The 14,281-nt window shown below is 65.9% G+C and overlaps 4 protein-coding genes across 4 annotated transcripts in view; all 4 read right to left on the bottom strand.

Moving 5' to 3' along the window:
- The window catches only part of MNEG_3695 (hypothetical protein), a gene marked incomplete at both ends in the record, with an annotated part of 6,979 nt that extends 2,221 nt beyond the window's left edge, over positions 1-4,758 (bottom strand). The window contains 7 exons of the mRNA XM_014047834.1: positions 68-208; positions 526-1,320; positions 3,104-3,771; positions 3,938-4,027; positions 4,332-4,416; positions 4,559-4,623; positions 4,717-4,758. Of these exons, the coding sequence (XP_013903288.1) occupies positions 68-208; positions 526-1,320; positions 3,104-3,771; positions 3,938-4,027; positions 4,332-4,416; positions 4,559-4,623; positions 4,717-4,758 (1,886 nt within the window). The remainder of the gene's footprint in view (positions 1-67; positions 209-525; positions 1,321-3,103; positions 3,772-3,937; positions 4,028-4,331; positions 4,417-4,558; positions 4,624-4,716) is intronic.
- Positions 4,759-5,379: 621 nt separating this feature from the next.
- On the bottom strand, positions 5,380-7,895 carry MNEG_3694 (hypothetical protein; the record flags this gene model as incomplete). The annotated part of the gene is made up of 6 exons (XM_014047833.1): positions 5,380-6,268; positions 6,490-6,594; positions 6,784-6,937; positions 7,132-7,228; positions 7,375-7,560; positions 7,803-7,895. 6 exons carry the CDS (start codon positions 7,893-7,895, stop codon positions 5,380-5,382), a joined length of 1,524 nt encoding a protein of 507 aa, XP_013903287.1.
- A 1,278-nt stretch (positions 7,896-9,173) lies between these two features.
- Positions 9,174-11,657, bottom strand: MNEG_3693 (serine-threonine kinase receptor-associated protein; the record flags this gene model as incomplete). The annotated part of the gene is made up of 6 exons (XM_014047832.1): positions 9,174-9,194; positions 9,737-10,012; positions 10,354-10,574; positions 10,873-11,050; positions 11,279-11,387; positions 11,578-11,657. 6 exons carry the CDS (start codon positions 11,655-11,657, stop codon positions 9,174-9,176), a joined length of 885 nt encoding a protein of 294 aa, XP_013903286.1.
- Positions 11,658-12,719: 1,062 nt separating this feature from the next.
- Positions 12,720-14,281, bottom strand: part of MNEG_3692 (hypothetical protein) — a gene marked incomplete at both ends in the record, with an annotated part of 4,323 nt that continues 2,761 nt past the window's right edge. Inside the window, 3 exons of the mRNA XM_014047831.1 lie at positions 12,720-13,049; positions 13,382-13,708; positions 13,984-14,109. Coding sequence (XP_013903285.1) covers positions 12,720-13,049; positions 13,382-13,708; positions 13,984-14,109 — 783 coding nt within the window. The remainder of the gene's footprint in view (positions 13,050-13,381; positions 13,709-13,983; positions 14,110-14,281) is intronic.

Raw genomic sequence — 14,281 nt, 5'->3', positions numbered from 1 at the left:
CCTGGCTGCCAGGTATTCCCTCCACAGCAGCCAGCTTCCCGGCCGCCGCCGCAGCACCGCGTCCCACTTGGCGCGCAGCGCCTCCGGCTCCGCGCACTGCGCGTACGCGCGCAGCAGCGCGAGCAGCAGGCGCTCGCTGCCGGGGTGGTGCTCGAGGCCGCGCTGCAATATCGAGACCTGCTTCTCCGCCGGCGGCGCGTCTTGGGGCCTTTGGGGGGCCGGGCCAGGGGTGTCGGAGAGGGTCGGGGAGGGGGCGAGGACGGGAGGCCGCGGCTGCGTGACAAGGGTTGTGCTGGAAAAGAATTGTCCAAAAGGCGGCGTACGCAGGTGCGCCGGGCAGCTGCCCCATGGAACCGCAACCACGCATCCAGTAGCTTGCTGCCGGCAGCTGCTCGAGCTTTGAGAGCCCTGAAACGTGCCGTCTCCACAGACCAAGTCCAGCCCTGCCCCGCTCAACGCACCCCTCCGCCGCTGCCTCCGCCGAGCAGCACCCCACCGTGCCCCAAGTGGCGCGCGCGCGCGCACCTGCGCCCCAGCAGCCGCGCTGCGTGCTCCTGGAACTCGGCAAAACCCAGCCACAGCCGCTCCTCCTCGGGCCGCTCCCGCAGGGCCACGTTCCACTCGCGGGTGCGCCGCAGCACAAACTCTTCGACGTCCTCCCCTCTTTCCAACAGTAGCTGCTCTGGCCCTCTCCTGCCGGCGCCGTCGCCGCCTCCGCTGGCCGCGCCTTGCACCCGAAACCCCTCTGGGCTCCCGGGCCACCGCGGCGCGCCCTGCCGCGCGGTGTCCGCCGCGGCGCCCAACGGCACATACGTCGGCAGCGGCAGCCCCATGCCGCCGCCGCCACCGCCTGGCTGCGGCTGCCAGCCGCCCGTTCGCTGCCGCCCGCCCGCGAGCGCGGCCGCCGCCGCCGCTTCCGCGGCTGCCGCGCGCTCGTCGCCCAGCCGCACCCGCCGCGCCTTCTTGTTTCGCTCCTGCAGCGCCCATCGCCCCTGGAAGTACCGCGGCCCGCCGCTTTGCGCGCCCGCCTCGCGGTCGGCGGCCGCAGCGGCGGCGTCGCGCTGCCACGCGTAGCGGAGGCGCGTGTCTCCCAGCAAATTCAGGGGGTCGACGCGGCTGAACCGAGGGACGTCTCGGGCGTACAGGCTCTGATATGTGACGTTTGCAGGGTCACCAGCTGTGTCCAGCACGAGCTCGAGGGCGCCGCCGCCGCCGCCGTCGCGGGACCCGCCGCCGAGCGGAAGCGCCAAAGCGGGGCCAGGGGCGGCGGCGGGGGCGGCGCCGTGGCGGCGCTCCAGCTCCTGGATTTTCTCAAAGTCGCTGCGGGGGCGGCGCCGGCCGCCGCTGGCGTCTTTGTGTTTTGATGACCGGCCCCCGCTGCGGTCTCTGCTTGACCTGCGGTGCTTTTTCTTGGCTTTGTCTCTGTGCTGTTCCTTTCGGCGCCGTTTTTCGCCTCGCCCACGCCCATCGCTGCTGCTATCGCGGCCGCCGCCGCCGCGCTTGGTGGCCGCGGCGCCGCCGCTGCCGCCGCTGGCGGCCCCGGCGTCGCTGTCGCTGCCGTGTGACGAGGACGACAGCAGGCCTTGCGCTGCCTGCAGCAGCAACGCGCGGCGATCCGCGGTCGGCGCGCCCGCCACGGCCTGCTGTGAGGCAGCCTGCTGCGCCTTGAAAAATCCGCTTGCATCAAAACTACTTGCTCCAGTTGTTCCTACGCCGTGAGGGTCCGCCATTCGGTGAGGCCGAGATCAACCGCGAGATCGGCAACACGCTTCCATTGATTATATGCACCAACTAATACACGCAATGCATGCAAAGCTGGGGTCCTGAGCTGGCGAAGTGCGAGACTGCTGCTTATGGGTAACACACCTGACGGCCAGAGCGTAACTAGCGGCGGCACCAGCGCATGGCGTGTGTTTGCGGTCGCTCCACATACACGAGACACTGATCCGGGCCATTGGCGGAAAGTGTTATGGACAGGAATTATCAATCATTTTGCCAGCAAGCTTCAAAGCTTGGTCAACCCCTGGGTCAACTCCTGGGTCAACGCTTGAACCAACCAGAGCCTGATAAATCGTCTTTGCAAAACTGGATGTTTCCAAAAAAACACCCTATCAAGTTTCATGCAATTACAAACCAGAACTTTAGCTGAAACCTCGAGCCATTCAGGTCAAGAGGTTGCAGGTGATTGATGCCACAAATCACCCACCCCAACACACGCGCTGGTGCCATGAAGGATTTGCGGCGGCAGCTCCAGAGGCTTTTGCAGCAGGGATTGAAACATGGTGGATATAGATTATCACGGGTGCCTGTCTTTCATACAGGTGGGTGTTGCTCACATGCCAGCCACGGGCTAGTGCAAGAGGATCGGGTGCAGGGGGGACCTTGCACAGTGCAGGGGGGACCTTGCCCAGAGCCTCCCCCAGCACCCTGATACATGCTTCAACATGATTGTCGCGACACCCTGCACCCCGATCTTCCGCAGCGAGTAGGAAAGGACCTGCATTGTTGCTTACAAGTACCATGCATATCAGGAGGCAAGCTAGGCCACACTACGCACTTTCAGTAAACCTCAGCAGTCAAAGTTGCCAGTGGGGGCCCCTGGCTTGCGTGACATGCAGCCCAGGAAGTACGCACAAGGGGGGGTGCAGCACAACATGTTCACTTGCGTCATGCACCCGTTCTAAACCCCAGCTTGTCAAAACAACGTCTGCAACCCATCAACGCAAGTGCGAGCACAGTGGCACAGGTAAGGGTCCTGACCAGAAGGTCCGTCAAGCACAAGCTGGAGGAACGGTGAAACGCGCCAGCCAGTCTGGCACACTGAGTGGGCCAAGCGGAAGGGGGCAACACCAGCTGCAGTCCAGCGGCAGGCAGCAATAGTAGGCAAGCTCCGCTCACTGCGCAAGGGGATTGATGGCGAGGGACACGAGCGGGCACGGCAGGGTGACGTGGGTGCAAGTCACTAGCCAACGATTTTACTGAAGCGCCAGCAGCAGGCATCAGAGAGTTGCCGGCAGCAGGAATCCTGCAGACCCTGATGCGTTTGTGCGGCGGCCCCCTGCTCCCTCCCCCCCACACCGCTGCAGCCTCCTGCATTGCCGACGCATCTGGCACCATCTTGGCCTCGGGCGCCGCCACAGCATCAGCCTCGGCAGCAGCAGCAGCCTGCGCCTTGCCCTTTCCTGCGCTGCCGCCCTCTGCCGCCCGGCTGCCCGCCCCCTGGCCCTCCGCGCCGCCGCCCGAAGCCCCCCCGGCCTGGCCGTCCACGCCGCCACCCGCTACCCCCTTGTCGGGCGCGCCCTCGCTGCCCGCCGCGCCGCCCTCTGCCCCCTGGCCAGCCGCGCCCTGGAATTCCACGCCGCCACCCTCTGCAGCCTGGCCCTCCGGCCCCTCCTGGCCCCCCACTCCGCCAATCTCTGGCCGCTGGCCCGCCGCACCCTCGCGGTGCGGAGGGTCAGGCTGGCCCTCCAAGCCACCCTTTTCACCTTCAAGGTGAGGGGCAAGTTGAGCCTCCGCCCCCTCGCCCTCCACTTCGCCACCCTGCGCCCCCTGGCCCGCCGCCCCCTTGCTGTCCACGCCACCACCCTCTGCACCCTGGACTGCTGTGCCCAGGCCCTCCATGCCACCACCCCCCACACCACCACCCTCGCCCGCGGAACCCTCGCCCCCAGGTGCGCTGCCGCCCTCCTGCACCTTGCCGCCCTCCTCGCCCTCGCCACCTGCAGCCTGCTGGTCTGCCGCCGCCTGCGCGTCGCTGCTGTCCCGCCGGGCCTGCAGCGCGATGACAATGTCGCCATCGCCGGTTTTCAGGTGCTTGCAATAGGACACGTCAGCAACGTGACTATTTGGAGGTGTCAGTGGTAGTGTCACGTAGAGTTATTGGACCCAGGGCAGGTGCATGTGCACGACGGTGAGCAAGGGCCGTCGCCCGTCCCACCTTCTTGCTGATCGGCGGCTGCCGCTTGCCCCTTTTTGTGCCCTTGACCTTGCGGGCTGCGACACCCTCGAACTTCGCTGTCACGGTCTTCTGCGCGTACGTTCCACAGGCATCCAAGGGGGCAAGAGAGCACGTAGTGTGCTCAGCAGGGTCCGCAACCATGCTGCCAGCCTGGGGCCGCGTGCGGCGGCTACCGCACACATGGCTGCGCACGACCCCAACGCCCCAAGCAGCTGCCAGCACGGAGCTGGAAGGCTGGGCTGCCGCCACACGGGCGGGCTGCTCATAATTCTTACAGCAAACCCACAGCACTGCGCCACAATGTAGTGTCACGGAGAGCTGGCTGCATCCAATGGAGACAAGCGTCATTGTTGCGATGGAGCAGCCCAATCACCTGGTCAGCATCCTTTAGCCCAGGCAGGCCCTCCAGGTATTCGATTTTGCCGACGTTGGCAATCAGGCGCTCCGTGGCGCAACCCCTGGTGCATATAAAATTCAAGAGAGTGTTTTGGGCCGCGGTTTGAGCATGAGGCCAGGGCAGCGGCATGCAGGGCAGGAGACGGCGGTGTCCACAACCGCCCAGGGATATGGTAGGATCCGGGTGCAGAGGCTGCAGCGCACCAATGCCGCCAGGTGGTGGACTTGCGGGTCTTGGTGTGTGCCGTGCTTCCAAAGATGAGGTCGCCCTACAAGAGTGGGGCGATCCGTGAGGGTGGGCGGGATGTGGGTGTGTAGCAGTGAGACGCCCAGGCGTTGCGAGCAGGCGCCATCGCACGCACCTTCTGAATGGTGCGCTTATGGTTGTGCAGCTCGAGGCACATGACCTCCGGGCCTGCACACTCGACGGGCTCCCTGCGATGATAGACCAAGGCAAGCGAGTTGGCCAGCGGAGGGCGCGGATTGCCTGCCAGACCACACCCGTTTATGTGGGTACACACTCTGCATAGTTGACCACGTAGGTTGTGTAGGAACTCTTTTCTTTCGACATCCCGTGCTGATCCGCTGGTCCCCACGCAAGTCGGGCCGGTCTCCTCGCCGTCGACAGGGAGCGTTGTTGTGCTGTCTGTGACCTCAAAATGACACAGAAGGCCGAATAAGTGCATTTCAGTCCGGTGCCTCACTGGTAACGTGTGCGCGGCCAGTGGCTCATGACTGTCATCGCACAGCACGCTCAGCACAGATATCCGAGCCAGTTGCTATGATGCAGCTCGCACAATCTCCAGACGGTGCGCTCTTCAAATAACTTTCACAGCCATCAGGAAGGAGGGCGCCGACACAATTGGCAGTGTAGCGATCCAAGCGCGTTGGGGGTTGATCTACTTGATTGATGCTCTGAAGTATCACAGCATGGGTGCGCTGAACCTCCCAGCCGACTCACAAGCCCACGCACACGAAGCAAATCGACACATCTTTCACAATAACTCTCATCATACCATCAAACCTCAGCTCAAAGAGGGCAGCTCAATCTGCAGACCGTCTGCGGTCACGACGGGCGCGGCGCCGGCGGCGCCGCGGCCCTGGCCAGGCCCCGCGCCCCTCCTGTCCACCTCGCACAATTCCAGCAGCTGCCCGACAGATGCCGCCCCTTTGTCGACAACCGCCTCCAGAAACTCCCCCAGGTCGCAGTCTGTCCCGCCGCCGCAAAACGGCGGCGCCAGCACCTGCTCGTTGTGCACGAACCGCACGACGTGGCGCGCCGGGCGGCTGTCTGATTGGTACAACACCACCACCAGGTTGCCCCCAAGCGGCGCCACGCGCCCACCGCGCCACTCGCGCCCGCCGTCGTTGGGCAGCGGCTCCCAGCCTGGCGGGGGCGCGAGGGGGCCGCCGGCAAGCTCTCTCCCCTTGTACGCGCACCCAGCCGCTCGCGGGCCATGCTTGTGGCGCAGCCGCCCGGCGCCGTCGCCGCCGCTGCTGCCGCCGCCGCCGCTGCTGCTTCTGCTGCTGCTGCTGCTGCTGCTGCTGCTGCTGGCACCCAGGTGGCTCTCCAGCCCCCAGCTGTCCGTGCTGCCCACGCTCGTCTCACTACCGTTATCCAGGGCACCGCCACCGCCGTCGCTCAAGCTGCTGCTCCCCACGCCGCCGCTCCCAGCGTCAGCCAAACCATCGCCATTGGCGCCGCCGCTGCTGCTGCCACTGCGGGTCTCCGCCAGCCGCCGCGCCACCGCCAGCGCAGCGTCGTCCACAATCGAGTCCACGCCCCCCACCTCCTGCTGCGCCTGGCGCGGCGAGACCACTGGCGCCCCTGGGGCCGCTGCGGATGCCCTCCCTGACAGCTGCGCCTTGAACAGGCCGAGCAGCGTCAGGAGAGGCGTCAGCGTCTCACAGTGCCTGCGCGCCGCAAAGCAACGGCGTTATGTTGGTCAGGGTTGAAGGGTGAAACCGGCCGCACAGCAAGAGGTAGCTCATGCTGTCAAATTGGATTGAATTGGAATAGATTGCATTGGTTTGGAATGGATGGGCGCGCCAATCCGCCCTCGAGCGTGGACCAGACAGAGGTGGGCCAGGCCCTCACGCCGCAGCAGGACCGGTCATGAGGTGCAGAAGCTCACGCAAAGTGCAGCCGCGCCAGCTGCAGCGGCTCCTTGCCGGCGGCGCTGGCTTGCGCAGCGCCGCGGAGGGACGCGCCCAGGTCTGCCAGGAGCACACCCGCGATCCTGAGCGGCAAGGGCAGGTGTGGTGGTGAGGCATGGGGCACGCGATTGAAACGACTCACGGCCGACGAAATCCAATGGACGTTTGCTGCTCGCTTGTTTGATGTGTGCAGCAACGCAGAGCTTGTGGCCTGGTGCCAGGCGGCCGAACCGAGCGGCGCACGAACCCCAAAGCCGGTGCGCGCAGGACACCTGCTGTTGATGTCCGCCCCGGGCCCCTGCGTCTCATACAGCCGCACGTCTTCCATCCACTCCAGCAGCTCAGCCTCGGGCCGCTCGAACGCGCTGCAGGCGCCGCCCAGGGCGCCGAGCAGGCCGGCCTCGTATGAGCACAGCTGCCACAGCGCTGCAGGGGGGGAGGCGGGGCGGGGACGAGGGCTGCGTGCGAAGGCGCCACCTAATTGCAGTACCAACGATGTAATCAGGCGTCTCAGCAGAGCGGCCAGGGGCTTCACCAGTTGCCTGCTGCTGCTCGGCACCGGCCCGGCGCTTTGCACGCTCCCCACGATCACGGCCTGGAAAAGCGCAGTTCGCGCCCACCGTCGATGTCGCAGGGCTGCGCCGCGCCGCGCGGCAGGCCGAGGCGGCGCTCAACGTCTGGCAGGATGGACTCCCAGTGGTGCCACAGCCAGGGCGCCTAGTAAGATGGTTGAAAGGGGCATGATCAGTGCCAACGGACCGGACCCAATTAAAACAGAGCCCCAAGCAACCTCACGCGACACACCAGCACCACGCAACGCCGTGCCGCGCCCTGACTCGGGCGTCCGCCTGCAAACAGCTCACCAGCCACCGCTCGACTGTGTCCTCGTGCTGCAGGTAGGCTGGGCACACCTGGAAAAACCTCAGGACCGCGTCGCGCCGCTTGGGCAGCATCGACATCGCCACGGGCTGCGGCCGCCCGCCGTTGGCCCCTGCGCGCTGGAAGAAGCCGAGGGCAAACGCCGATGCGCTCTGTGCGGCGCGGGCGACCTGGTGGGGTTTAGGGGGGCGGGGGTTGCCTCTGCGAGGGATGATGTGGGTTCACCACCATGATCAAGTGCTGCACGCCGTCTGCACGACATACGCGCAAGATTTGAGCCCCTGAATCCGCCCCTTTGGGCTTTAACCCCAGGTCAACCACAGCTGCTGCGCTGCAACGCTTGTGGCACGGAGGTCATCCCGGGATGATTCGAACAGCGGGCGCTGCCCCGGGAATGAGAGCTTCGACGCACCTGTGTAGATATAATGGGGTACCGCTTCGGGAAGTAGGGGCGATCCAGCAGGCTGGGAAAGCGGCGGCGCAGGCGCCTGGCCAGTGACATCATCTCGTCCTCCCCTTGGAGAGGCGCCGACAATCCGGGCGACGAGGCCAGCGGGAAGGGCTCTCAGGGCTGTGCGCTATGAGTGCTGCGCAAAGGGGGTGCATGCGTTCGTGAATGTGCAGCAGCTACCACACCATCGTCACAATGCCTGTTCCAAAGAAAAAACCAGGGTGAAAGGAGGGGCACCACAGGCCTCACTCGCAATTTGCCATGCACCTTGCCTGGGACCCCCCCCCCCTATGGTGGATGCACTCTCCGCTCGCAGGCGCACAAAGCCCCACCGATGGGGTGCAGCTCCCCGGCAGCATAGGGGGTGCTGCGCAGCTGGTCTGTGAAGTTACGCGCCCATGGGTGCCGCCGGTGGTCGGCCATCTGCGCGACATGCAACGCCACGCAGCAATCGCGATGCTCGGCCGCATGGGCGCGCAAGGGCGCGCAAGGGCGGTGGCTGCGGCGCTGCCCCCGCGTGGCATGCAGCCGCATGCACATGCGGGCTGCATGGCGGCTCGCTGATGGAGCGCACTGGGCTGTCTCAACGCGCAGCGGGGCGCCAGAGCGCTCCTACACGCCGGTGCGCCCCACCTGCAGCAGCGGCGCCAGGCTGAGCATTTGCGCCGTGCGGTCCGCCGTGGGCCACCTCGTCCCGTGGCGCGCGAGTACGTGGAGGAACACCAAGGAGTGACCCGGCGGATCCGGCAGCTGGTATAGCGAGGGCGCGCCAGGGTGCGGCACGCGCCAGGCATATGGGCTTTTGGTGCTGAGGTGGGAGCGCACGTCCCAGGCCACACTGCGCAACGGCCCCATGGCGGCAGCGAGCCGCGGCACTGTCACATAGGCGAGCAACAACGCCAATCCGATTATTTTATGCCCTTCAACAATACATGTGCAACACAAGCTCCTCATTCAAGCCAGTGGCTGACTCAAGTGCCCTGACAAGGTCGGTGCCGCGTGCAGGTACCGTCTGAAACGGACATCACCAGCTTTAACTTTCGGCGATGATTATCGTGTCGCTTTTTATACCCTGCTGCCCCGGCTGAAATTGCAGCGCAAGATCCCGCCAAATGTTCGAAACAGATACCAGTGTGCACAGAGGACCCAACATTTGCATTTGGTCGCGAAGAAACGCAGCCGGTGACCCGTTACAATCGTGCTCCTCCAGTGTGCAGCGCAAGGACGGCGCTGCGCGTCAGGCGCCTCGCCTGCCGACTGGCAAGCTCGGTGTGCCCAAGCAGCAACAGCAGCAGCAGCAGCATCGTTCGCCGCCCGCGCCAGCAGGCGATTTCACGTGGCGGCAAAGTCCGTCTGCAGAAGAGAAAGGGGGAAGGGGAATGAGATTGGCTTGCACATGGGCGGTACACACGTTGACCACGGTCAATACCGGAAAGGGACCGCACATCCCAGGTGGGCTTTCAAGTGTCACTCGCAACGGGCCCTCCCAAACTCATCCGCCATGTCAGCGTCCCCTCTACACACCTGCCAGATTCTGTTGCACGAGGGCAATGACAGCGTTGGGAGGGGAAGCGAGCAAGGAAGACGGGCAGGCAGGTGAGATTGAGTGGTGGGTCACAGCTGCGAGAAAACAGTACGGAGCAGACACAAGCAAAACCCTGCGGGCAACCGATGATCCTTCACAAATACAGTGACAAGGGCTCACCGTATAGTCCCGTCCTCCGAGCCCTGAATATAGCGGGGGGATGGTTTGAAAGCGGGGTACTCACGCGCAGGGCGATCACCAACAACTGCACAGCACTGGTCCAGGGATGCACCCCCTGCCGCAACGCAGCAGCCTGCCACACAAAGCCCCCGTCCGCCCCCGGCCCTCCTCCCCCCACCCTATTCCTCACCGAGGCGTACTCCTTGCCCTCCGGCCCAAACCGGATGGTGTGCACTGGCCCATGGTGCCCCTTGCAGACCTCCAGCTCGGACCCGTCGTCGTATGAGTGGAGATGCACCCACATGTCGCCGCCGCCGCACGCGAAGCGCCCCTTGGCCGGGCAGTAGCTGGCCGCCTCCACAGGGTAGGCCGCCTTGTGCTGCTTGGCCTCGCGCAGGGCGCCCACGTCCCAGAAGCGGATGGTTGCGCCGTCGGTGGTCGTGAGGAAGCGCCCGTCAAAGGTCAGCTGGGAGGGGGACAGGGGCGGAGGGTTGACAGGTGGTCGTTGGTCGCCGACTTGTTGGGGGGGGGGGGGACTGCGGCACAGACCGGTGGTGGGCGTCTGGGAGATGCAGCAGCTGCTCGATGAGGATGGGCTCGGCACCAGACCCGCCAGGGCCGAAGACGCGCAAGGCGCTTTGCGTCGCATGGCCGCCAATCAAGGGGGTGTCAGCCTGCTCCCAAGAGCTGCGCCTCAGAGCCGCCGCCCGCTGCCTGATGCCGCACCACGCCATCCGCCGCTGGGCAGCCGCCGTCCGGCCGGCGACAATCCCGTGCGCCCCGCGCCGGCCCGGCCCTGGCGCCCACCTCAACGGATGTGACTGGGGCCTCCGTCGCCAGCGTCTGCACAATGCTGCCGCTCCTCACGTCCCAGACGTCCAGCCCCGGCGTGTCCTGCTGTGTCGTGAGCACCAGCGAGTCGCCGTGCACCCACACCACGTTGCGGATGCCCTTCGCGGCGCCGGATAGCTGCTGCGGGGCCGCGTCAGGGCGCTCCAGGTCGTAGATGCGCACCAGCTTCTCCATGCCTGATAATGAGGACGCGGGGGTGCAACATGTGCATGGCCAAAAATGGGAGGACAGCATCGCAAGGTTGGCAAAGGGATAATCATCAGCAACAAGCAGGGATTGGTGCCGTGCCATTGCACGGCTGGTTCAATCAGAAGCTGCTCGGCAAGGCTCTCCCCATCACACTGTCGCTTTCAAGTCAAACGACCCCGTTGCAACCTTCGGCCGCGTTCCCACGCGCGTCACTCAACTCCCTTCCCCCACCCTGCTAAGTGTCGCCGCCCGTGCTGGACGCGGCGCCTGGCGGCACGCGCGCACCTCCGGTCGCGAGGCGCGTGCTGCTGTCGGCGAAGCTGCAGCAGCGCACGATGTGGCCGTGCTGGAAGGACAGCTTCTCCGTGCCGGTCAGGGCGTCCCAAACCTTGGCGGAGAAGTCGGCCGACGCGGTGGCCGCGAGCGTCGCGGTCGGGTCGAGCGCGCACGACCAAACGGCGCCCTGTGGGGCGTGGCGGGGGCGGAGCCAGAGCAGGGGCGCGGTGCTGGACAGGCGTGTCGGAGAGCGGTGGCGCTGCAGGGCTGCGGCCCAACCACAGCCAGATGGTGCAGGTAACTACACGAATTGCTTCGGCGCCACAGGATGGCCCATCCGGCCCCTATACATTCGGGCCGCCCAGCATGGCCCCTCGCGCGCCGCATGTGCTCACTGCGCCCGCAGCGCGCCCACCTTGTGGCCGATGAACGTGCCAATCCAGTCGCCAGTGGGGCCATCACGCAGCATGGGCTGACCATCCTTGCTCGCACTCACTAGGAAGTATCCATCCGGGGTCACACGGCTGCGAGACAAGAACGCAAACCCCCAGATCAGGTACAAACTCCACCTGTTCGAGCACACTTTGCAAGCACGTCGATCAAGCGTGTGCTTCCAATCAAAGTAACACGCTACCGGGGTGAGGGACGCCCCGTGCTAGCAGGAGCGACCCTTTGCCAAGACGCGTCCTGGCAAGCAAGCCCGCCGCTCCTCACCTATAGTTCACCTCCACGATCGGACGCGAGTGCCCGTGGCACACGGCGGGCTGCTGTGTCTTCTTGGCCGCGGGGGCCATCGCTCCCTCTTCCTTGCTGATGCAGACACGCTGGGATAGCACGCGCCGAGACCCGCAGCCCCCTGTCGAAAGAAACCCTATCTAACTAACAAAGAATAGAGAGGAGCGCGGCGCGGATGCCTGCGCTCGGAGTGATACTAGCGTCAAAGCTGAGTCTCTCATTACTACGGACGGAAGCCGCACGAATCGCCCAGCCCACCCGACCTGCTGCCGCACCGCTTCAGCGTGCCGTGGCAAGACTTGCAGCAGCGTGAGCACATATGAGCAGCCGCAGGTACTTTGATATGGCCCTGAGCATCTGGTTATACACAAGCAGGGTGCTTGTGCCAGTACCCTCCCTCGCCTTAACAAGCAGTTACAAAACGGTACCATGCTAGTGCGTGGTCTGATTGCCCAGTCACCGCCCGCCGTTGCCTACACTGATGTGTTACTAGACATCCAGGCTTCATGTCCCTGGCTTGACGGATAATGCACAGCGCCACTGCAAGGTATGTATATCCACTAGGCACTAGTCTGATCGGCTTTGGTCCACAATCACAGGGACACATCAAGGCAACAGGGCAGCACTTGGTTGCTGCGGCGAGTCAAGAAGTACGGAGGTTCCGCCACACCGCACATGTACAAGGGAATGCTGGGAAAAGTGCCGATCGTCCTCCTCGCGCCTGCACGCAAGGACGGCTCGCGGCGCCCAGGGCTGCAGTGCATCAAAAGGGGATGGCGTTGCGCCGGCGTACGGCTCTGCTGCATTTGCCGGCGCTGCTGGGTGATGCCGTCGTAATGTACAGGAAAAAGGCAAGTTTTCCAGGGTGCTGCTCAAAGCTCCACCAGAGGCCCCGACACATCCACCCAACAGCACAATGGACGGTGCTTCTGAAAAGAATATTGCTTGAGGAGATCGGAAAACGGCTCGGCGTAGGCCATCGGATTGAAAAGATGCACCTGCACGCCACCATGCCTCCATGCCCGCAGCGCCCTCCCTGCGTTGGGTCCCCTCGCGGGAGCCACGCCGGCGCGCGGGCGCTAACAAGGCCGCCATTGGTGAGGGCTGCCGTTGCCCGCCATTCAAGCAACCCGCAGCGTGCCCAAGAGCTCCGCAAGCCCCTGCGCTGCGTCGGGCTCGCGCCGGCGCCGCACCACGCTGACGGCCGGGGCCGCACGCTCGAGCGCCACCACCTCCTCCGCCGAGAGCGGGCAGCCGTGCAGCGCCAGCGTCCTGAGCCGCGGCAGGGAGGCGGCGAGCGCGCGCAGCTGCTGCGCGTCGACGCGGCGCCAAGACAGGTCGAGGGACGCGAGGGCGGGCAAGCCCGCGATCGCGCGCAGCAAGTGGGGCGCGAGGGGTGGCTGGGCCGCGGCGTCGTCGCGGCGGCACGTGGTCGCGGCGAGGTTGAGCTCCTGAGGCAGCGAAGGTTGTGGGCAGAGGCATCGCGGCGGCCCGGGCGGCGAGGAGGGTTTTAGGCACCGTGGACGATCGGCTGCCAGGGGGAGGGGGAGTGCCCTAGTGAGGCGCCTCCGTCGCGCAAGCGCTAACGCTTCAGCGAACCAATTGCTTGCAGCACGTGGCGGTTTGGCCAAGGGCCGAACTACCAAGCCGGCGCCCGCCTACTTTGAAGCCGCAGCAGGGAGCAGCGCCGGACGCTCCGCGTTCGCTCCTCAGGCGCCCCGCAGCCGGCCGCAGAGCTGGCAACCCGCCCGCCGTGGTCGTTCAACCCGGAACCCCCTCCCACCTGCAGCCACGTCATCCGCGCGACCGCCTCGACCACCGGCGGGCTGTACACGCTGCACCCGAGCGCCAGGCCCCGCAGCTGGCTCAGCCCCGCCAGCGCGGCGGCCCCGTCCGCCCCCAGCTCCGCGTGCGGCGCGAGCGCCAGCCGCTCGAGGGTGGCCAGCTGACTCAGCTCGCCGAGCCCGCGCGCGGTGACCCACGTGCCGCGGAGGTCGAGGGAGCGCAGGCCCTGCGCGTGGACGACCGCCTTTGAGAGGTGCTCGTCGCCAAAGTCCCAGGCCTTGAAGAGGCCCAGGTGCGCCAGGCGCGGCAGCGAGGGCAGCAGGGACTGCGAGGAGGGCGGGGGCGGGTACAGGGGTGAAACAGGAGCCGCGGCCAGGCAAGCGGCATGCTCAGAGCGGCGGCCGGACCAAGCCAGGCCCTGAAGCTCGCAAGCTGCTCTAGCATGCTGAATGCAGCATGTAACCATCCGGCTCTCGAGCGCCCATGCACCCTCCTGCCCCTGCAGTTGCTGCCGGTTGGCCTGACGCATGGGTCCACGCTCAGCCTTCCCTCCTGGCCCCCCTTTCCCCCTGACCCTGCCCACCCGCCGGCCACTCTCACCAGCAGCGCGCCGCCGGACACCTCGCAGCACTCGCGCAGCGACAGGGTCACGAGCCCCGAGAGGCGGCTGAGGTGGCGCACCCCCTCATCAGTCAGCTCCTCGTCGGTGCAGTGCAGCTCTGTCAGCTGCAGGGCTCAGGGGGAAGGGGTCGGGGGAGGGCAGGGGGTCAGAAAGCGTGTTGAGAAACCTTGAGAAACGGGAACGCGATGCGTGTGGCGGGGTGCCGCGGCGTTGCTGTTGTGTTTGTGATGCTGGCCGTGGTGGGGTTTGTGTTGTTTGCAATGGGTGGGGGGGAGG

This window comes from Monoraphidium neglectum (genome assembly GCF_000611645.1).
Source record: "Monoraphidium neglectum strain SAG 48.87 unplaced genomic scaffold scaffold00477, whole genome shotgun sequence".
NCBI classification, from domain to species: Eukaryota; Viridiplantae; Chlorophyta; class Chlorophyceae; order Sphaeropleales; family Selenastraceae; genus Monoraphidium; species Monoraphidium neglectum.
The sequence above is the reverse complement of the archived record's forward strand: the minus strand, read 5'-3'. Positions and strand labels throughout refer to the sequence as shown.